The 17,341-nt window shown below is 49.9% G+C and overlaps 1 protein-coding gene across 1 annotated transcript in view; it reads right to left on the bottom strand.

Annotated features, from left to right (window-relative positions):
• ZNF423 (zinc finger protein 423) overlaps positions 1-17,341 on the bottom strand; it is a gene marked incomplete at both ends in the record, with an annotated part of 312,523 nt that overhangs the window by 245,377 nt on the left and 49,805 nt on the right. Inside the window, one exon of the mRNA XM_080703536.1 lies at positions 2,775-2,834. Within this exon, the coding sequence (XP_080559662.1) occupies positions 2,775-2,834 (60 nt within the window). The remainder of the gene's footprint in view (positions 1-2,774; positions 2,835-17,341) is intronic.

Here is a 17,341-nt window from a genome sequence, read left to right as displayed (position 1 = left end):
ACCTCTCCTGCCAAACACTCTTAGCCATGGCCACTGCGGATCCTGAGGAACAGAATGCACCCAATCCTGCGGCCTTGAAGCCCATCCTGCCAGGGATTGACCCACAGCCTCAACACTGCCCAAACCTTCAGGTCTCTGTTCAGCTCTCCACCTCCTGGTGCCAGGTGGCACAGAACTAAGTAAGCCACCAAGCTCTGGCTGCAGGAGGACTTGGGTTCGAGTGTCAGCTCCGCAGCTTATTGGCTGGGAAGTATGGCACAGTACTGTATACAGCTCTAAGCCTTCTTCTCTCATCTGCCAAATGAGCATAGCAATTCTCAGTGGCCATGCCAAGGGTGGTCAGGGAGGTTTTGTCCCCCATAATATTTCCTTGGCATCTGCCCCCATTCTCTGATGTGGCCAAGTGACATTTTCTCAGTTTAATGAAAAGTATTAGACAAAAGCAGCCTCAACCATGCCTTTGGCCCTGTCCTCCAGCAGATGGCCACCCCTAAACCAGTCCTCAGAGAAATTATCCAGCAGCTGCTAGAAAGAGCACCCACCTCGTAGTGTGAGCAATGTCCAATGAGACATGATAGGTAAGAGCTCAGTGAATGTGCTACCACCAGTGCCCACAGCCGCCTCCCACCCTGGCTGTTTCCTGCCACCCATGCCCTGAGCCACCTCATAAGCCCATGGTCAGGGGCCTCGAGCTGACTGGTACAGGCCAAGTCCAACAAAACAGGGAAGGATAATTCATCACATGCACGGACTATTAAAAAAATCATCAGACAGGCCAAAAACAACAAAACAGCTCTGGCCTGGCTCTTGGATTATCCACTGCCAGGGTGTTCTGCCCTCCCTCGTCCCATGATGGAATAGACAGATGATCCAAAGCTGTCTGGCAGCACAGAGAACTGTGGTTCTGGGGTCTCCGGCAGCCAGAGGAAACTCACCAGGGGCACAAATCCTCCCGCAATGTGCGTGAGGCACGCTCAGCTCTTGGCTGGAAACTGGCAAAGTGCACAACCTGCACTGCATTCAGGGAGACTCTGGGGCTGGCCAACCACTGTGCGTCACAGACCTGCAGACATGCAGGGCCCTCGAGCATCAGCTCTGCCTCCTGAAGACCAGGAATGCCTCACTGCCTTAGAAACGAAGCCTGGGTGCCCGACTCCCAGAGAGCATGGGGCTCTCCGCTCACCACAGCCACTGCCACGCCATCTGGCGCCCGCATCACATCCAGCACCACCAGGAAAGCAGCCATATCTGGACACAGGCCCAGAGCTTTCCTCAACTGGGGTTTGGGGCCCACTTTCTAGAGGCTAGCCTACGCCTGAGCACATGCACTCCCACATCTGCCGGCAGGCCTGGATCTCTGAGATATGTGCAATAGGTCACATCTCCTCTACACAGAGGGAAACAGGACAGAGGGCTCCATGGCCCTGCCCCCAGCCTCCTGACCTGTCCAGCGCTGACTCCAAAGCCTGTTCTAACCCTTCCTGGAATTTGAGCACTTCCCACCATTTTGCCTTTGTGGAAGGCCCTACCTTGTGGAGGGAGCCCCTTTCACCAAGAGCCAGGGCACCTACAGACATAGCAATGCCCAGACCAGCCAGGACACAGCCAGGACCCTGCAGACTCTGAAAGCAACATCCAGATCCTGCTGGCAACGGGAGTCCAGGGACCTGGGCTCAGGAACTAGTTCTCCACACTCTCTGTCCCATCTACACCATCATTTCCCAAATTGCATTTATTTGTGAATCATCTTCATGATTTGTTTTAAACCTAAGTATCACCTACTATTTCTTAACACTGTCTTGTCAATTCAGTGTTTTCACTTAAATAAATGTGGTATTATTTTAAGTCATAAATGTCTATAAAATCACAAAATTAGATGTGTAACCATTAATATGTTAATACACCAATATGCCAATGCCTAAATCCACATTTTGTAAATGCTGACCCACAGCAAATCTTTCTTCTAGCCTCAGTTTCCATAATTAAAAGATTGGACTTAATAACTGCCTAGTAGGTGCTCTCAGGCCTTAACATCTCCAAGACTGGACCAGCTTCAGCTGCCCATCAATCCAGAGGCAGCTGGCCAGGACCCTAGGGCAGGCCTGGCACCCACCAGACAAGGAGCAGGGACCCCAATGAAGCCAGTTCTAGTCTCCAGCTCTGTGGGCTGCTCCAGGTTACAAGCCTTTATAGTTAGAACAACCTCCATTATTTACCTCTTTTTGCAGCTGGGAAACTGAGTTGCTGGGAAGAGAAAGAGCTAATGTGAAAAACCCAAGTCCCCTACCTGTCACATCACCCCATAAGCTTGAGTTTCCCTTATTACCTTTCCCTGGAGGCATGAGCTTGGGTCTGCTGGTCCTGAGAAGGAAAAGCAGCCCCTTCCAGGAAGGGAGATACAGAACTCTTATTTAGACTGGAGTTTCAACGTCCCATTAAAGTGGCTTTCATGCAATTAGACTGGAATGAATGTGCAGTGGCACCCAGTGCATAGAGCTCCAGGCCGGTGCAGGGGGAAATCACTGTATATCTGAACCGTACCACAAGAAGAAAATGTGGCCCTTGGGAGAATAAGGGCATATTAGTCTCCGTATGTAATAGATTTTAGTGACCATATGGAACTGATATAAAATCATGTTGCACAGGGTAGTCTGGATACAGACAGGAATGTGACATGAAAAATACCACTTCCCTCACCAGCTGGGTGGCTTTCTGAGTTCCTGGGCCAGCACCCCACCCCACCCCCAGCCCCCCAGCAACTCCTGGGCACCTACCTGATGCTGTCACAGAAGAATCCCAGGCCAGCGAGAAGTCCGAGGCCTCCCCCTCTTCAACTGCAAGAGAGAACAGAGATGGCCCATGAGTCTGTGGGTTGCACAAATAGGTCATGGGGGTGGGATACAAGGCAAGAAAGAGAAAGTGGGGGGGGGGGGCTTATATAATATTCATGACCAACAGAGAGGTGGCAAAGCTGACAAGAAGGCCTTTGTTGGTTTCACGGAGATGCTAAATGATCAGAATAAAACATGAATGGCAAATAAGTGACAGGTCAATTACCACTACCTCTGTACCCCTGGCAGACATCACTAATCAATCACAGCATCATCTGAAACCAGATGCAGCTTAAGAATCTTTCTCTGCTCAGTACTATAGGACATTGGTATCTACAACCAGTTGCTCCTCTAGATGAAGCCATTTGCCACTCACCAGAATAAAGCAAAGGCTCAGAATGCTCCCTGACCCTAGAAACATCCTTCCCCTACCAAGTGCCACACAGACCACCTCTGAGATGCGAAGGTTTTCTCAATTATTTCAAGGAATGAATACGGTTGCTCTCAGAGGCTGGTGCAATGCAGGGTACCAGTCCCCATGCTGACACACAACCTTCAGGGAGACCTCAGAATAGGCAGAGGCCAGTTCTCTATAGACAGCAGGTTTCAGCACTACAAACTCATGGACTGAGACATCAGAAGACAACTCAAACCTCCCCACACACACACATATATACACACACACTCCACCCTGGACTCTGCAGAATGAGGCTGAGCAGAAATGGGGTGTCCCAACCACCCCATGCCCCAGCACCCTGAGACCAGGTTGGAGCTATGCACAAGGAGAACATGGGAAAACACTATACAGCATAACGCTCTTGTCCTGGAATTAGTCCCAGCCTGGGGTATGTAATAATATTAAAGCTGGGTTATGGACTTTGTAAAAGGAACTTTGTTTAAGCCAAAAATGTGCACACATGGTATTTTTCAGATTTAACGGGCTCTGCAGCTCTACATATGTGCACGCTGAAGCAACCACCATCCACTCATCTCTCCACACTGTGCAAGTATCGCTGGCATGCCCGGGGTGCACACTGTGAGCTGCGCTGGGCTCAGTGCTCTTCAGTCCTTCCTGGGGTTAATCCTCAACAGATTCTCAGAGAGATAAAGGGACGCGTGGAGGTCTTACAGCTAGTCAGAGCCCATACTCTTTTGAGTTTGGGCTCAAACCATGGATCGTCTGCCATGAAGGTGGCTTCCAAACCATTATAAACTAGGGCAGAAAGCACGCTGTCCAGAATCCTAGCCACGAGGGCCGGGGAGCAGCAACCTCGGCCTGACACTTGAGGCAGATCTGTAACCTATTGGGCAGCCAACCTGGAAGAGGAGCAAACCAGCCGGTTGTGGGCTCTAGCACCAAACAGGGCTCAGGTTCACACCCCAGCTCTGCCTCTTACTAGTTATATGACCTTGAGCAAATTAACCTCTGGGCCTCTGTCTTCTCATGTCAGAAATGGAGATGATATGGTCTCTAAGCCATAAGGCTATGGGGAGAATTAAATGGAATGCTGTTTATACAGCGCTGTGTCTGTGTGCCCACACTGGGTGACTGCGCAGTAAACGTCAGGGCTGCACCTCCAGGACACTGGCCCAAGCGCTCGGGTAGCTTTGGTGCTGTGGTTGGAGCCATCCCCAAACCAGCCCTCCCTGGTCATTTACTCATGGTCTTACTCCCCGACCAGAGCCTCACAGAACACATCTCTTTTAACCATCAGAAGCGGCACGTGCAAGAGGGAACACCCATGTTAATGAGCAGCAGGCCCGGGTGTTCAGGAAATGTTCCCTCCCTTCCAAGAGTGCATCCTGGGGAGAAACTCCAAATCAAGACAATGAAATCCACAGAGATTCGGGAAGGGACCAAAGCTATTGTTTTACTTAGGGAGTTAAAGCTGGGGAGTGGGGTTTCAACTATGTGGCTTTGTAAATAGGAATCAAGACCTCATGTCGGGCAAAACTGGTGTTCACTAGGAAGAGTCTGACCAGGAAGCCTCTGAAACCTGGGAGGAGAGCACTTAAAGTGATCTTAGCAAGCCATGCAAGAGAGGAGCATGCAACCCTCATGCTCATTCCATGTGTCCTGAGGGTTAACAGCCTCAGGCCACACAGAAGTCCAATGTCCCTCTTGTTTCACTTTTAATTACATACATCACATGTGCACACACATGCGCACACACATGCACAACACACACACACACACACACACACACACGGCACTTCTGTTAAAAAATTGCTGGCCTGTAAGGTTACCACACTGCCACTTTGTTGGACATCTTCAGCAAGATTTGAACGAGTCCCTAAACATGGTCAATCACAAGAATTATGGCACTGACACTTGACAGGACTCCCCTTTGTCCTCTGGGCACCTCAGGTATCTGGTCAAACAGCCCCCAAACTCAGACCCTTTAGTTAAGAAGTCTGACCTCCTACACTTGAACTTGAGGGTATCCCCAAGATGCCAAGCCCCTCTTTCACAAAGATAAGGCCTCAGCCATCATGGGAAAGAGAATGTGGAAATGCCCACCATTTTGGAGCCCTTGATGGGTGTCAAAGCTCTGCTCTGGGGTCCAGGACTCCAGACAGACTGGAGAGATGGGAAGAGAAGAATGGCTTGACCAGCTGGCTGCGGAAAGTCTGAGTGGCAGACCTCGCACAGGCATTAGGCCCTCCTGCTGGCCATGCACATGGAAGTTCTTTGCACAGGGACCTGACCACATCCCTGCCAATTAGGAGCTCTGGGCCAGCTTGGGGCATGTGCACACTTGCCCACAACTGCCGGCACCCACCCCCTGGAATGCCAGCCTAGGCCCACATTCTTAACATAGTAGGTAAATATACCGCCACATCCCTGTGCCACCCCACATGGTGATCACGTAGGCTTTCCCAATCCTGCTGTCTGTCCTGACTTGGTCTTCAACAATGGCATGGCCAGCCAGGGCCAGGGACAGAAAGAGGGAGGGCTTGCCTCTTGTACTGGGGGCACATGGTGTGACCTGAGCCCACCTTGGCAGCTGGCACTCTTTGGGGGCCCTAAGCTAAAGGAAGAACATGGAGTCCTAAGGGCCGAGGACCTCAGAGACAGTCCTGCCAGCACAAGGCCAGCCTGGATGGCAACCAAAGGCGCTGTCACCAGCCAGAGGCCAGAGACTTTCCCGGAGTCCACTCCTAACTCTTTAATTCCTGAGACTTGGAAGCACTGAGATCAAGATAGGCACCCCTGCCCAGTCTCGGGGGAATCGGGGACATGCACGTCTGTGTATGGCAGGCATTTGTAAGGAGGATGGGTGCACACGGGCCAGCAAGATGCACACACCAATTGTGTGAGTGAAGGAGTGCACAGAGGCAAGTGTGTGTACACAGAAGGCAAGCGTGTGCACAAAGAGGCAAGTGCGCACACAAGAGAGGGCCCCCGGGATAAGTGGATGTACAGGGAGGGGACACGGCAGAGGTCAACTCACCATGCCACTCATGAAGCCTCACCTTGGAGCCTGTCCCCAGCAAGAGCTACCTCTGTGCTGAAAGAGGCCCCAGGGGTCCCATGGTTCCACATTTTGTGTGACACTGTAAAAGTAAGATTTTCTACCTGTTTAAGACCTCTGTGTCTGAGGGCTCTTCCTTCCAGGTTCCCCAAGCCTGAGCTCACATCTCAGCTCCCTGCTTGCCCACCATGGCCTCAGCACCTGCTCTTGTTCCATCTACCTAGCTGCTCCCTTGGCTGCTGTCTGCCTCCCTTACCTGGCATCACCTGCCTGTCTTATTCATGACCCAATCTCAGTGCCCAGCCCAATCCACTCACAGTAGCAGCCACTCAACAAATGTTCGAATGGATAAGCAACCCTGGGTGACAGCCCAGAGAGCCTACAGGGACTGAGGTTTGCTCTAAACCAGGTCACAGGTAATGCGGCCACAGACACACACTTGTCCCCTCCACAACCCTGTAGCCCCACCCCTGCCCTGCCAGGCCAGCCCTGGCCTTGAGCGTAAACCACTCATGTCTTGGGAGGGGTAGATGCTACACAGAGAAGCCTGGCCACCAGGCCATATGATAATAATCCCAGGATATGGAAGGTTGAGACAGGAGAATCATAGGTTTGAGGTCAGATTCAGCAACTTAACTAGACCCTCGGCAACTTAGCAAAACCCCGTTTCAAAAGAAAAAAAAAAAAAATGGGGGGGGCAGTACTGGGGATAGAACCCAGGGGCATTCTACCTCTGAGCTACACCCCCAGCCCTATTTTTTTATTTTGTATTTTGAAAGAGGGTCTCACTGAGTTGCAAAGTGCCTCACTAAGTATTAGCTGAGGCTGTCCTCAAACCACAATCCTCCTGTCTCAGCCTCCCAAATGCTGGGATTACAAGTGTGCCCCACCACATCCAGCTGACCCAGGTTCAAAAAAAAAAAAAAAAAAAAAAGTCAGGTGTGGTGGCACACACTTGTAATCCCAGCATTTGGGAGGCTAAGACAGGAGGATCCAGGTTCACGACCAGCCTCAGCTACTTAGTGAGGCCTTCTGCAACTTAGAGAGACCCTGTTTCAAAATAAAGAATAAAAAAAATAGGGTGGGGGTGTAGCTCAGAGTTAGAATTTCCCTGGGTTCCATCCCCAGGACCACACACACAAAAATTCTTTTTAACTAAAAAGGGCTGGGGTGGCAGGGCGTTGTGGCGCACGCTTGTAATCCCAGCATTCAGGAAGCTAAAACCGGAAGATCGCAGTTTGTGGACAGCCTCAGCTACTTAGTGAGGCCCTCTGTAACTTAGTAAGACCCTGTTTCAAAATAAAGAATAAAAATAGGGCAGGGTATGTGGCTTGGAGGTCAAACGCGCGTGAGTTCCATCCCCAGACCCGAAAAAAAAAGGGGGGGCTGAGGTGTACTTGGAGGTAGAATGCCCCTGGGTTCAATCCCTAGTACCAAAAAAGGAAAAATCCTAGCCACAGAATCCATTTGGGGATAGGGGGCTGAAAAATGATCCCTGTCCACACCATAGGACTCCCCATCACTTCGTGAAGGATGGGAAATAAATATTTCTAAGTTAAGGAAAAAAATGAAGGAGGGCCCCTAACCCAGGGCTGAGCATAAGCACCATGACAAGGTGGACCTGGGAGGGGTCACTGTCCAGCTCAGACTCCACCTAGCAGGGCCTGGGAGGCATTCACACCTGCAGGACTGTTGTCACTGCAGCCAGGGAAGAGTGGGGAGTGAGGGAGGGCTCTGTTCTGAGTTCTTTCGGTCTCCTGAAATCAGTCTGCCAAGCCTTGGAGCCTGGCAAGCCATGTCCAAAGTTGCAGCCGCTGGCCAGGGCTGCTACAGAAAGAAGCCCTCAGGGCAGGATCTGACTGCATCCTGCTAAGAGGGGAGACATGACATGGTCATCTCTGACGTCCTGAAAGACTGCTTCTAGTACCATGTGTGGACCAGAATCCTTACCAACGGGAAGGAAGGGATCAAAAGAGCCAGAGTGCCATCCCTGACGTGTGTATGTGTGTGTGTGTGTGTGTGTGTGTGTGTGTGTGTGTGTGTGTGTGTTGCTGGGGATTGAAGCCCTGGGCATTCTAACTCCAAAATACACCCCCAGGCCCTTTTTATTTTTTATTTCAAAACAGGGTCTCACTCCATTGCTAAGAAACTCACTGTGTCACTGTGACTGTCCTCAAACTTGCAATACTCCTGTCTCTGCCTTCCATGTATTGGGATTATAGGTGTAAGCCACCACAACTGGCCAATTGCGACTATTAAAAGTGGTTCCTGGAGAATATTAAGATGGATTCTGAAGATCTGTCAAGACTTCTGGCAGATCAGAACTCCACATTCCCGCAGATCTGGAATCACAAGTTGTGGCTAGCTGACTGAGACACAGGTGTAAGTGAGCCACACGACACCATCTCCCCAACTGAAACAGGTGCCTCTGGGACCATAGCTCTCCTCCTCAGGGATGTCCCTGTGAGGAGAATGGGCCCTGCCACCCTCACAGAGATCCCAGGCAAGCCCAAGGCTCTGAGCGCAGGCTCAGTGGCACAGAACAAGGTGTTAGGTGGGTCCCCGTGTGAACCACCTGCCCTGCCACTTTCTCCTAGACTGGAGAGCAGTGCTTTCCACCAGGGGGGCCCCAAGCCTTGCAGATGCAGAAGGTGTGAAGCTGGAGGGAAGGCAAGGCCTGCAGGGGGGGATGGACAGAGGGACCCAACATCACTGCTGAATCTGGCCAAGGCTGGGGCCCTGCTGGGGGTGTCCACGCCAGGCAGGACTTGGGGCTTCAGAGGCAGAAAAGCTCCGAGGACTAGTTCTAGGATGGGCAGCATCAGATGAACAGGCTAGATAAGCAAAGACAGTGCCAGTCCAAGGGTCAGAGGGGCATCCTGCAGGGCCCGGAAGTCCCACCCAACCCCCAAACCCACTCCAAGGCTGACTGCTTGGCCTGCTTTCAAGGACCCCAGCCCTGGTAGTAAGCTTGTGGACATGAACACAGATAGACATTTTTCTGGGGAAAGGATCCACAGTTTTCATCAAAAGCTCTAGAAAAACATCTCCACCCCCCACCCAAAATGTTTCAGAACATCAGAATGGCTCTGATTTGGGGTTTTCTCTGGCAGCCCAGCTCTGACAGGTGATTACAGGGTCTTAGGAAACCTCATGCTACACTGGCCTCTGGGACCACCAGAGACTTGGGCTCACCTTGGCCTGACAAAAATTGCCAAGAGGCACCTTGTTCCCAGCAGAGTTGGTAAGCCAAGCCATGTAGCCATGTAGCTGCCTCTCCTTGGCTTCTCCTTGAGGACCCCTCTCTCATCTCCCTCAGACCAAGGCCAAGGCCAAGGACAGTAAAAGGAGAAAAAAGAACCCAGATCCCATCATCAGAAGTAAATTAGAACACCCCGACTCCTGACTCAGCACTAAGCAACCTCAAGGCACACAGCAGACAGGGCTAAGGTGCCGCTCAGCGGCAGAGCACCAGCCCAGCACGTGCAAGGCCCTGGGTTTCATCCCCAGAACCGGAAGGGAGAAATGCAAGGCTGAAGCAGAGAAGCCTGCTGTGTGGCTGCACGTAGATTTTGCACTGTGCAAAGGGCCAAGCAAAGGTAGAGAAAGGGAGCTGAACTTTAACCTGCACTCTGCCTGCCAAACACGCGTGTCCTGGTGCAGGGCTGTGAATGCCCAGAGAAAGGGAGAGCTATTCCTCCGCACAAATCCATGGCTGACCTTCTTTCCAATTTGCACAAAGGTACTAGAAAGCATAGCCCAGATCATGACCATCTCTGGCCTGTGCTACTAGGCAAAATGGCCATGGTCCAGTGAAGACAGTCCCGTTGCCTGATACATCTTCTCCTGGCCCCACTCAGGTGGTGCTGGGCATGGTGAAGAAAAGGCTCATTGAAGCTGGCGCTGAAGCCACCAAGACCCCCGGGGCCCAGCACCAGGCCAGGCCCTTAGAAAAGGCAGGAAATCACAACAGGGCCACACCACAACCCCCTTCCACAAGGCTCACATCGCTGAACCACTCGCTGATAAGGGAAGCCAGCCTCCCTGTCCCCAGCAGGGGCGGCCTGCACAGCGGCCTTGACAGCCTGGCAGCTTCCCCTCCCCGCTTTCCCTGTCCACACCCCAAGGCGTGGCCCCTCACTGCAGGGAGGCCAGGCCTGGTATTTAAAGAAACCTATTTCTTGACTCCTATCCATCCTCTTCTATTGATCTCGTGCTTTCAAAAAATAAACTTAAAAAATGAAATGTTTTAAAAAGCAGTATGCTGCCACTCTGGAGGAAAGACTGCCACATAGACTCCCCAAGAGCAGTGAGTGCACTCCAGGCCAGCAGCTCCCTATGATCTTTACAGGTATGTGCGCGCGCGCATGCGCGCGCCCACGCGTGTGGTGTGTGTGTGTGTGTGTGTGTTACTGGGGATTGAGCCCAGGGACCTTCTACCACTGAGGTACACCCCCAGCCCTCTTTTATTTTGATTTTGAAACAGTCTCACTCGGTTGATGAAAGTCTCACAATTTGTTAAAGCTATCCTCGAACCTGGGATCCTCCTGTCACAGCCTTCCAACTACTGGGATTACAGGTGTGTACCACCATGCTGGGTCACATGGGAATTTTGACAGGACTCAACTTTCCCTTAAACACTGACAGAATTAGCAACTGTGACAGGTACAAATGCTAGAAATGTTTCACAAACTGCTCCTGAACAGAGGCAGAGGGCAGGAATCCTAAGTCTTCCTCGGCCATTGGCTCCCCTGTCTCCTGCACAGAAAAAAGGAAGAGCAAGAAGACATATGGTAATAGTCTGAGAATCCTGAAAAAGGAGTTGGTCCATCCTTTTTTAAAAAACCGGCCCTTCCAGCTGGGCGTGGTGGCGTACGTTTATAATCCCCGCACTTGGGAGGCAGAGACAGGAGGATCGCACAGGTTCGAAGCCAGCCTTGCTGGCTTAGGAGACCCTGTTTCCAAATAAAAATATAAAATAGGTTTGGGAGTGTAACCTGGAGGTAGAAAAGTTTTCAGGAACCTCAGTACCACCAAAAAAAGAAAAGTGGCTTTTTCAGAAGTCACCCAACAAAGCTCACCTGACTATACAGGTGAGTTAGGTAAGAGTATCTGGAGCCAGGCATGGAGGTGCACCCCTGTGATCTCAGTACTTGGGAGGCTGAGACAGGAGAACCCAGCCTCAGCAAGTAACTGAGGCCCTCAGCAACTTAGCGACACCCTGTTTCAAAATAAAAAATAAAATAGGACTGGAATTGTAGCTCTGAGGTAGACTGCCTCTGGGTTCAATCTCCAGTAATACACACACACACACACACACACACACACACACACACACACACACACAGAGAATCTGGAAAGAAGCTTCAAATGTATGACTCAGGGAATGGGCCCTGGAATAGGGATGCCCTGATCAACTCTAATGGCCACTCGGCCATTAGATCTCAGGCACGATACAGTCAGCCCTCATATCCACAGGTTCTACGTTGTGGGTTCAGCCAATGACGGATCAAAAGTATTACGGAAGCCAGGCATGGCGGCACACATCTGTAATCCCAGACACTTAGGAGGCTGAGACAGGAGGATCACAGCTTCGGAACTTAGTGAGGCCCTACGCAACTTAGCAAGACCCTATTTCAAAAATAAATAAATAAAATGGGGCTAGAGGTATAGCTTGTAGGTATAACCTCTCTGAGTTCACACACACACACACACACACACACACACACACACACACATACACACACAGAGTATTGGGGGAAATGCATTTGCACTGAACATGTACAGATTCTTTTTTCTTGTCATTATTCCCTATGATAGAGTATAACAACTATTTACATAGCATTTACATTGCTTTGGGTATTTTAAGTAATCTAGAGATGATTTAAAGTATATGAGTAGCCAGGCGTGGTGGCGCACGCTTGTAATCCCCGCACTTGGGAGGCTGAGACAGGAGGATCGCGCAGGTTCAAAGCCAGCTGCGCACGCTGGCTTAAGAGACCCTGTTTCCAAATAAAATATAAAATAGGTCTGGGAGTGTAGCCCGGAGGTAGAAGGCCCCTGGGTTTCATCCCCAATACCACCACAAAAAAAAAAAAGTATATGAGCAGATGTGTGTATGATATATCCTTTAAGGGACTTGAATATCCTTGGATTTTGTATCACGAGGAAGGGGGTCCTGGATCCAACCTCCTTGGGACCACTGCACTTGACCCACTCTGGCCTTCAACCCTCTCTATAAAGCTGTGCGTGGTGGCACACACTTGTAATCCCAGCATTTGGGAGGGTGAGACAGGAGGATTGTGCAGGCTCGAAGCCAGCCTCAGCTACTTAGTGAGGCCCTTTGCAACTCAGTGAGACCCTGTTTCCAAATAAAGAATAAAAAAATAGGACTGGCGGTGTCACTCAGAGGTAGAATGCCCCTGGGTTCCGTCCCCAGTACCTCAAAAATAAATAAACAAATAAAAATCTCCTCTATAAAGTGGGGTAACAGTAGCAGCATCCTCTCAGGACAGTGGAGATCACTGAACCAGATGATATTCCAACAGCACTCGACTGAAGGTAGCCAATGGTAGCACACGTTGCTGGGATCATTCAAGCTTCCCCTTCTGCCCCGGGGTCCTAGCTGGCTGAGGTTACACCCCACCTGGAAGGGGTAGCAGGGCTGAGTTCTGAGCAGTGAGACCAGATTTGCCACTGTGATTCACACCACCCCACACACAGGACACTGGCTGGAACCACAGATCCGTTCAGCAGAGCCTTCAGGTGTCACCACTGCGGATCGTAGAGCCAAGGGGCGCAGCTTCGGCACCAGCTCACACCCTCACCCCTCACCACTGGGCCATCATCACCCTGCACCCTCTGGGCCACCCTGAAGGAACAGGGACAGGAGATCTCTGCAGAAGGGACAGAAGCAACAGTCCCAGAGAAACCTTATGTGGGGCAGCTTTGCAGAAATTCCATTGCTCTCCTCCACTCTTCCCTGATTTAAAAAAAAAAAAAAAGATGGCAATGATGATGATGTGTGAAATAAACAATGAATGTGAAATACTACAAGCTTTATGAACTAGAAGATGGGTTTCTTTTCCACCAGAACAGGGACAAAACACAGGTGGCAGAGCTAGCTGCCCAGCCTCCCTGTCCTGTGCCCACTGTAGGCACTGCCAATCAGTCCCCACACCACTTCTCACTGGATGCAGATAAAGCTTCAGAAAGTCCAATAAAGTGGGTTAAAATCTTTTGAGTTTCTGCCTTCCTTCCTTCCTTCCTTCCTTCCTTCCCTCTTTCAATATTGGGGGGGGGTGCTCAACCATGGAGCTCCACCCCAGCCCTTTTTATTTTATTTTATTTTTGGTGGTACTGGGGTTCCTGGAAGCCCTTCTACCTCTGGGCTACACTCACAGACCTATTTTCATATTTTTATTTGGAAACAGGGTCTCTAAAGCCAGCGCGGCTGGCTTTGAACCTGCGCGATCCTCCTGTCTCCGCCTCCCAAGTGCGGAGATTACAAGCGTGCGCCACCACGCCCAGCTTTTATTTTTATTTTGAGACAGGGTCTCACCAAGTTACCCAGGCTGCCTTGAACTTGTGATCCTCCTGAGTCACCGAGATAAGATGTGCACCACTGTGCCCGGCAGCTTCTGTCTTGATCCACAGAACTTCCCTTCCCATCCCTTGAAGCACCCAGGCACAGCACAAGTGCCACACACGTTTACACACACACCTTGTGCACACACTGGGAGTGTAACCAATGCATCAGAAAGAGTCCCTCACAGAAGCAGAGTGATACCCAGCCCCAAACCAGGCATCCCAACTTCCTGCTCCCACTTCCCTCTCCCAGCCCTCCTTTGAGGTGGGGAGGTCCTTGAAGCCCCCGCTTTTCTGGTGAAGGAACAGAGTCCTAAGAGCCATAGCACTTGTCTAGAACCATCTAGAAGCCAGCCACAAGACCCAATTCAGCTCTCAGGGAAGACATAAAGGAAGGAAGGAGGGGAACTGTGAACACCAGCGGGGTTCACTAGGAAAGAGGTGAGACAGAATGCCAAAGGCCAGGCTTTGTGTACTAAAACTGTTTTTTTTTTTTTTTCTTCTTTCATTAAGAGTCCCTCCCAGGTCTCTTGGAGGAGAAGCCTGCCCCTCTGTGCTGGTCCCAAGCGCGAGGAGACAGGCCTAGCAGGCCCAGCGCTCCAGCCTTTCTCGAATGTGCAGTGGCACTTTACAGATGTCTCCTTGCTTCACTGCCCCATTTCACAGAGTGGGAGAGAGTGCCAGAGAGGAGGAACACCCCACCAGGGAACAGACCAGCAGGCTAGAACCTGGGTGTCCTAGCTTCGGGGACCCGCGATCGAGATGGTGCTCCCACCTGTCGAGTGAGCAGCTGAGGAGACTGAGCCTCCACGGGCCGAGCACTGCAGTGAGCATTTGATGCATATCCACTCATTTATTCATTCACTCATTCATTCATTATGGCACTGGGGATGGAACTCAGGGGCACTCTGCCATGAGCTACAGCCCTTGTGAGTCCTGCATCATTTGAAAATGTCCGTGCAAAGTGGTATCCAGAAGTGCGACACCATTGTCCCAACATCCCATCATCCTAGTGGGAACGAAGCTCGATCCTAGGGATGATAAAGACACGATTGAGAAGCTGAAGGAGAAGAAGCTGACTCCCACCACCTATCCGCAGGGGCTGGCCATGGCTAAGGAGCTCGGTGCTGTAAGTACCTGGAGTGCTCAGCGCTCACACAGCGAGGCCTCAAGACAGTGTTTGATGAAGCTATCCGAGCAGTTCTCTGCCCACCTCCTGTCAAGAAGAGGAAGAGAAAATGCCTGCTGTTGTAATGTCCACGTCCTTCATTCTTGGTCCTGTCCCTCGGAACCTTTGTACACTTGGCTCAAAAACGGTGGAGCCTTCGCACTCAATGCCAAGTTTTTGTTACAGATTAATTTTTCCATAAAACCATTTTGAACCAATCAGTAATTTTAAGGTTTTGTTCTAAGTGTACGAGTTCAAACTCACATTCTATTAAAAGATAGCCCCAAAATGACAAATTTCCAAAGCCCCTATTCTGGCTCAGATTAAGAGTTGCCAAAATACCTTCTGAACTAAGTTGTGTTGTGCTGAGAACACTAAGCACCAAACTGTGGAGAGACCTTTGTCTAAGAAGACCGCGCTTCTGGAGTCAGGAGGCGCAGACACTTCCGAGTAGTCTGATTGTGTGAAGCAGCACAGCCTTCTTAACGAAATGTTGCCATTTTAAGCATCAGTAACTTACCACACATGTTCATGACATAACTTTGTACTGTATGTCATGATGGGATGAGCATAACTCAGCTCCTGGATCAGTCTTTGATTTCATAGCGGGTTTTCTAAAACAGTTGACTAGCCTTTGCGGAGACTTCGAACAAAACTCACTCACGTTTCCTCTAGCGAAGTATTCTGTTCCTAGTCGTGGGTGTGCTGGGTGGAGTGTGAAACACAACATGATCAAAGGATGAAGACAGTATTTTGACTAAATATGAAGTGGAGATTAATTTACACTACATTGTACACGGGATAATTCAACTGAATAAAATGTCATGGGTAACGATTTTTAAAGGTTAATTTCTATCAAATGCAGATGATGAAGAAAGATCGGTATTATCAGTGTCTTTTAAGCTTTTCCTTTTTCCTCTACTTGCCATCCCTCCCCCAATTGGGCATTTAATTCACCTTTGACCTGGCCATTTCCGTAGCTGCTAACTTAGTAAGTACTTTTCTTATAGAATCCCTTCTTAATGAGCAATATGCCTCCCACTTGTACTATAAAATCTTTCTGATAACGCATTAGAAATTTTTTTGGTAGATTAGTAAAAGTGCATTCCTGTTTTCATGTTACTTTATTCAAAGCTAATAAGTGCTTTCCTTCGTTTTCTAGTAACTAGGTGTAAAAATCATGTGTTGCAACTCTTAACGGTTTTTAAAATATTTTAGATATTCTTAAACTATGAACCTTCCTGACATCACTGTCTTGCCAGATTACCAATGCTGTCACGTGACTAATACTGACCCTCTTTACCTCACCCTCACGGACATGCGCTTCCTGTTGTGGCTTTGCCTGACAACGTTCCTTTGGGCCTTGAGGTTCTGTGAACTGTCAGTGCTAACCGTGTTCTGTGCAAGCTGACTCACGGGCAAGAACACAATGTTGGACCTTTCAACCACTAGAACAAAATTTTTTAAATTGACAGTTGCAGAATTGTGCAGTGTTTTTACATTGATCTTTTGCTAATGCAATTAGCAGTATGTTTTACATGTATGACTTAATAAATCCTTGAATCATAAAAAAAAAATGGTGTTTATAACATGCATGGTTCAGAGCCCAATACCTAGGTGCATAACAAATGGAAATCATGATCCACATTCCCAGGTACCCTCCCCATCCCTTTACAGGGAATATCTATATCTCCTCTTTCTCCACTTTCAGTAGCTGGCACCAGCACACACCAGATACAGGGGTAACAACACTCACCCACCTCCAGTGAGCTCACACTGAGCCGAGCTCTTCACACATACACCGTCATGTTTGTGCCTACACCTCCGGATGGCCCATTTTGCAGATGGGTACTAGAACCTAAACAAATGTGTTTAAGTGAGCCAAACTACAAAAGCAATAGGAGGTAGAGCCCAGATTGGACCTGGGGTCAGTACAGCTCCATAGCTCAGAAGCCTACCGCCACCAGCCTGCCTCTCATGGCCAGAGCAGAAGAACAGTTATGACCAGCCTGTTCAAACCTTCTCAGAATAGCTGAAGCTGATTGGGAAGGTAGGGGTCAAAATGATTCCTCTTCTCCAAACCCTCCAGACACGCTTCCACAGAGCTCAGTCTTGAGGATGCCACTAAGTCCACCTCACAACTCTACCTCTTGTTCACTGTGTGGCCCTGAGCAGTGATTTATCTCTCTGAGTCTTAATCTTCATATCCTTAAAGTGAGGGTAATGAAACTCTCAGTCATCTTAAAGACAAAGTGAACTATCCCAGGTAAAGAGCTCAG

This window comes from Muscardinus avellanarius, assembly GCF_963383645.1.
Source record: "Muscardinus avellanarius genome assembly, chromosome: 10".
Classification (NCBI taxonomy): domain Eukaryota; kingdom Metazoa; phylum Chordata; class Mammalia; order Rodentia; family Gliridae; genus Muscardinus; species Muscardinus avellanarius.
This window is presented reverse-complemented; position numbering and strand designations above follow the sequence as displayed.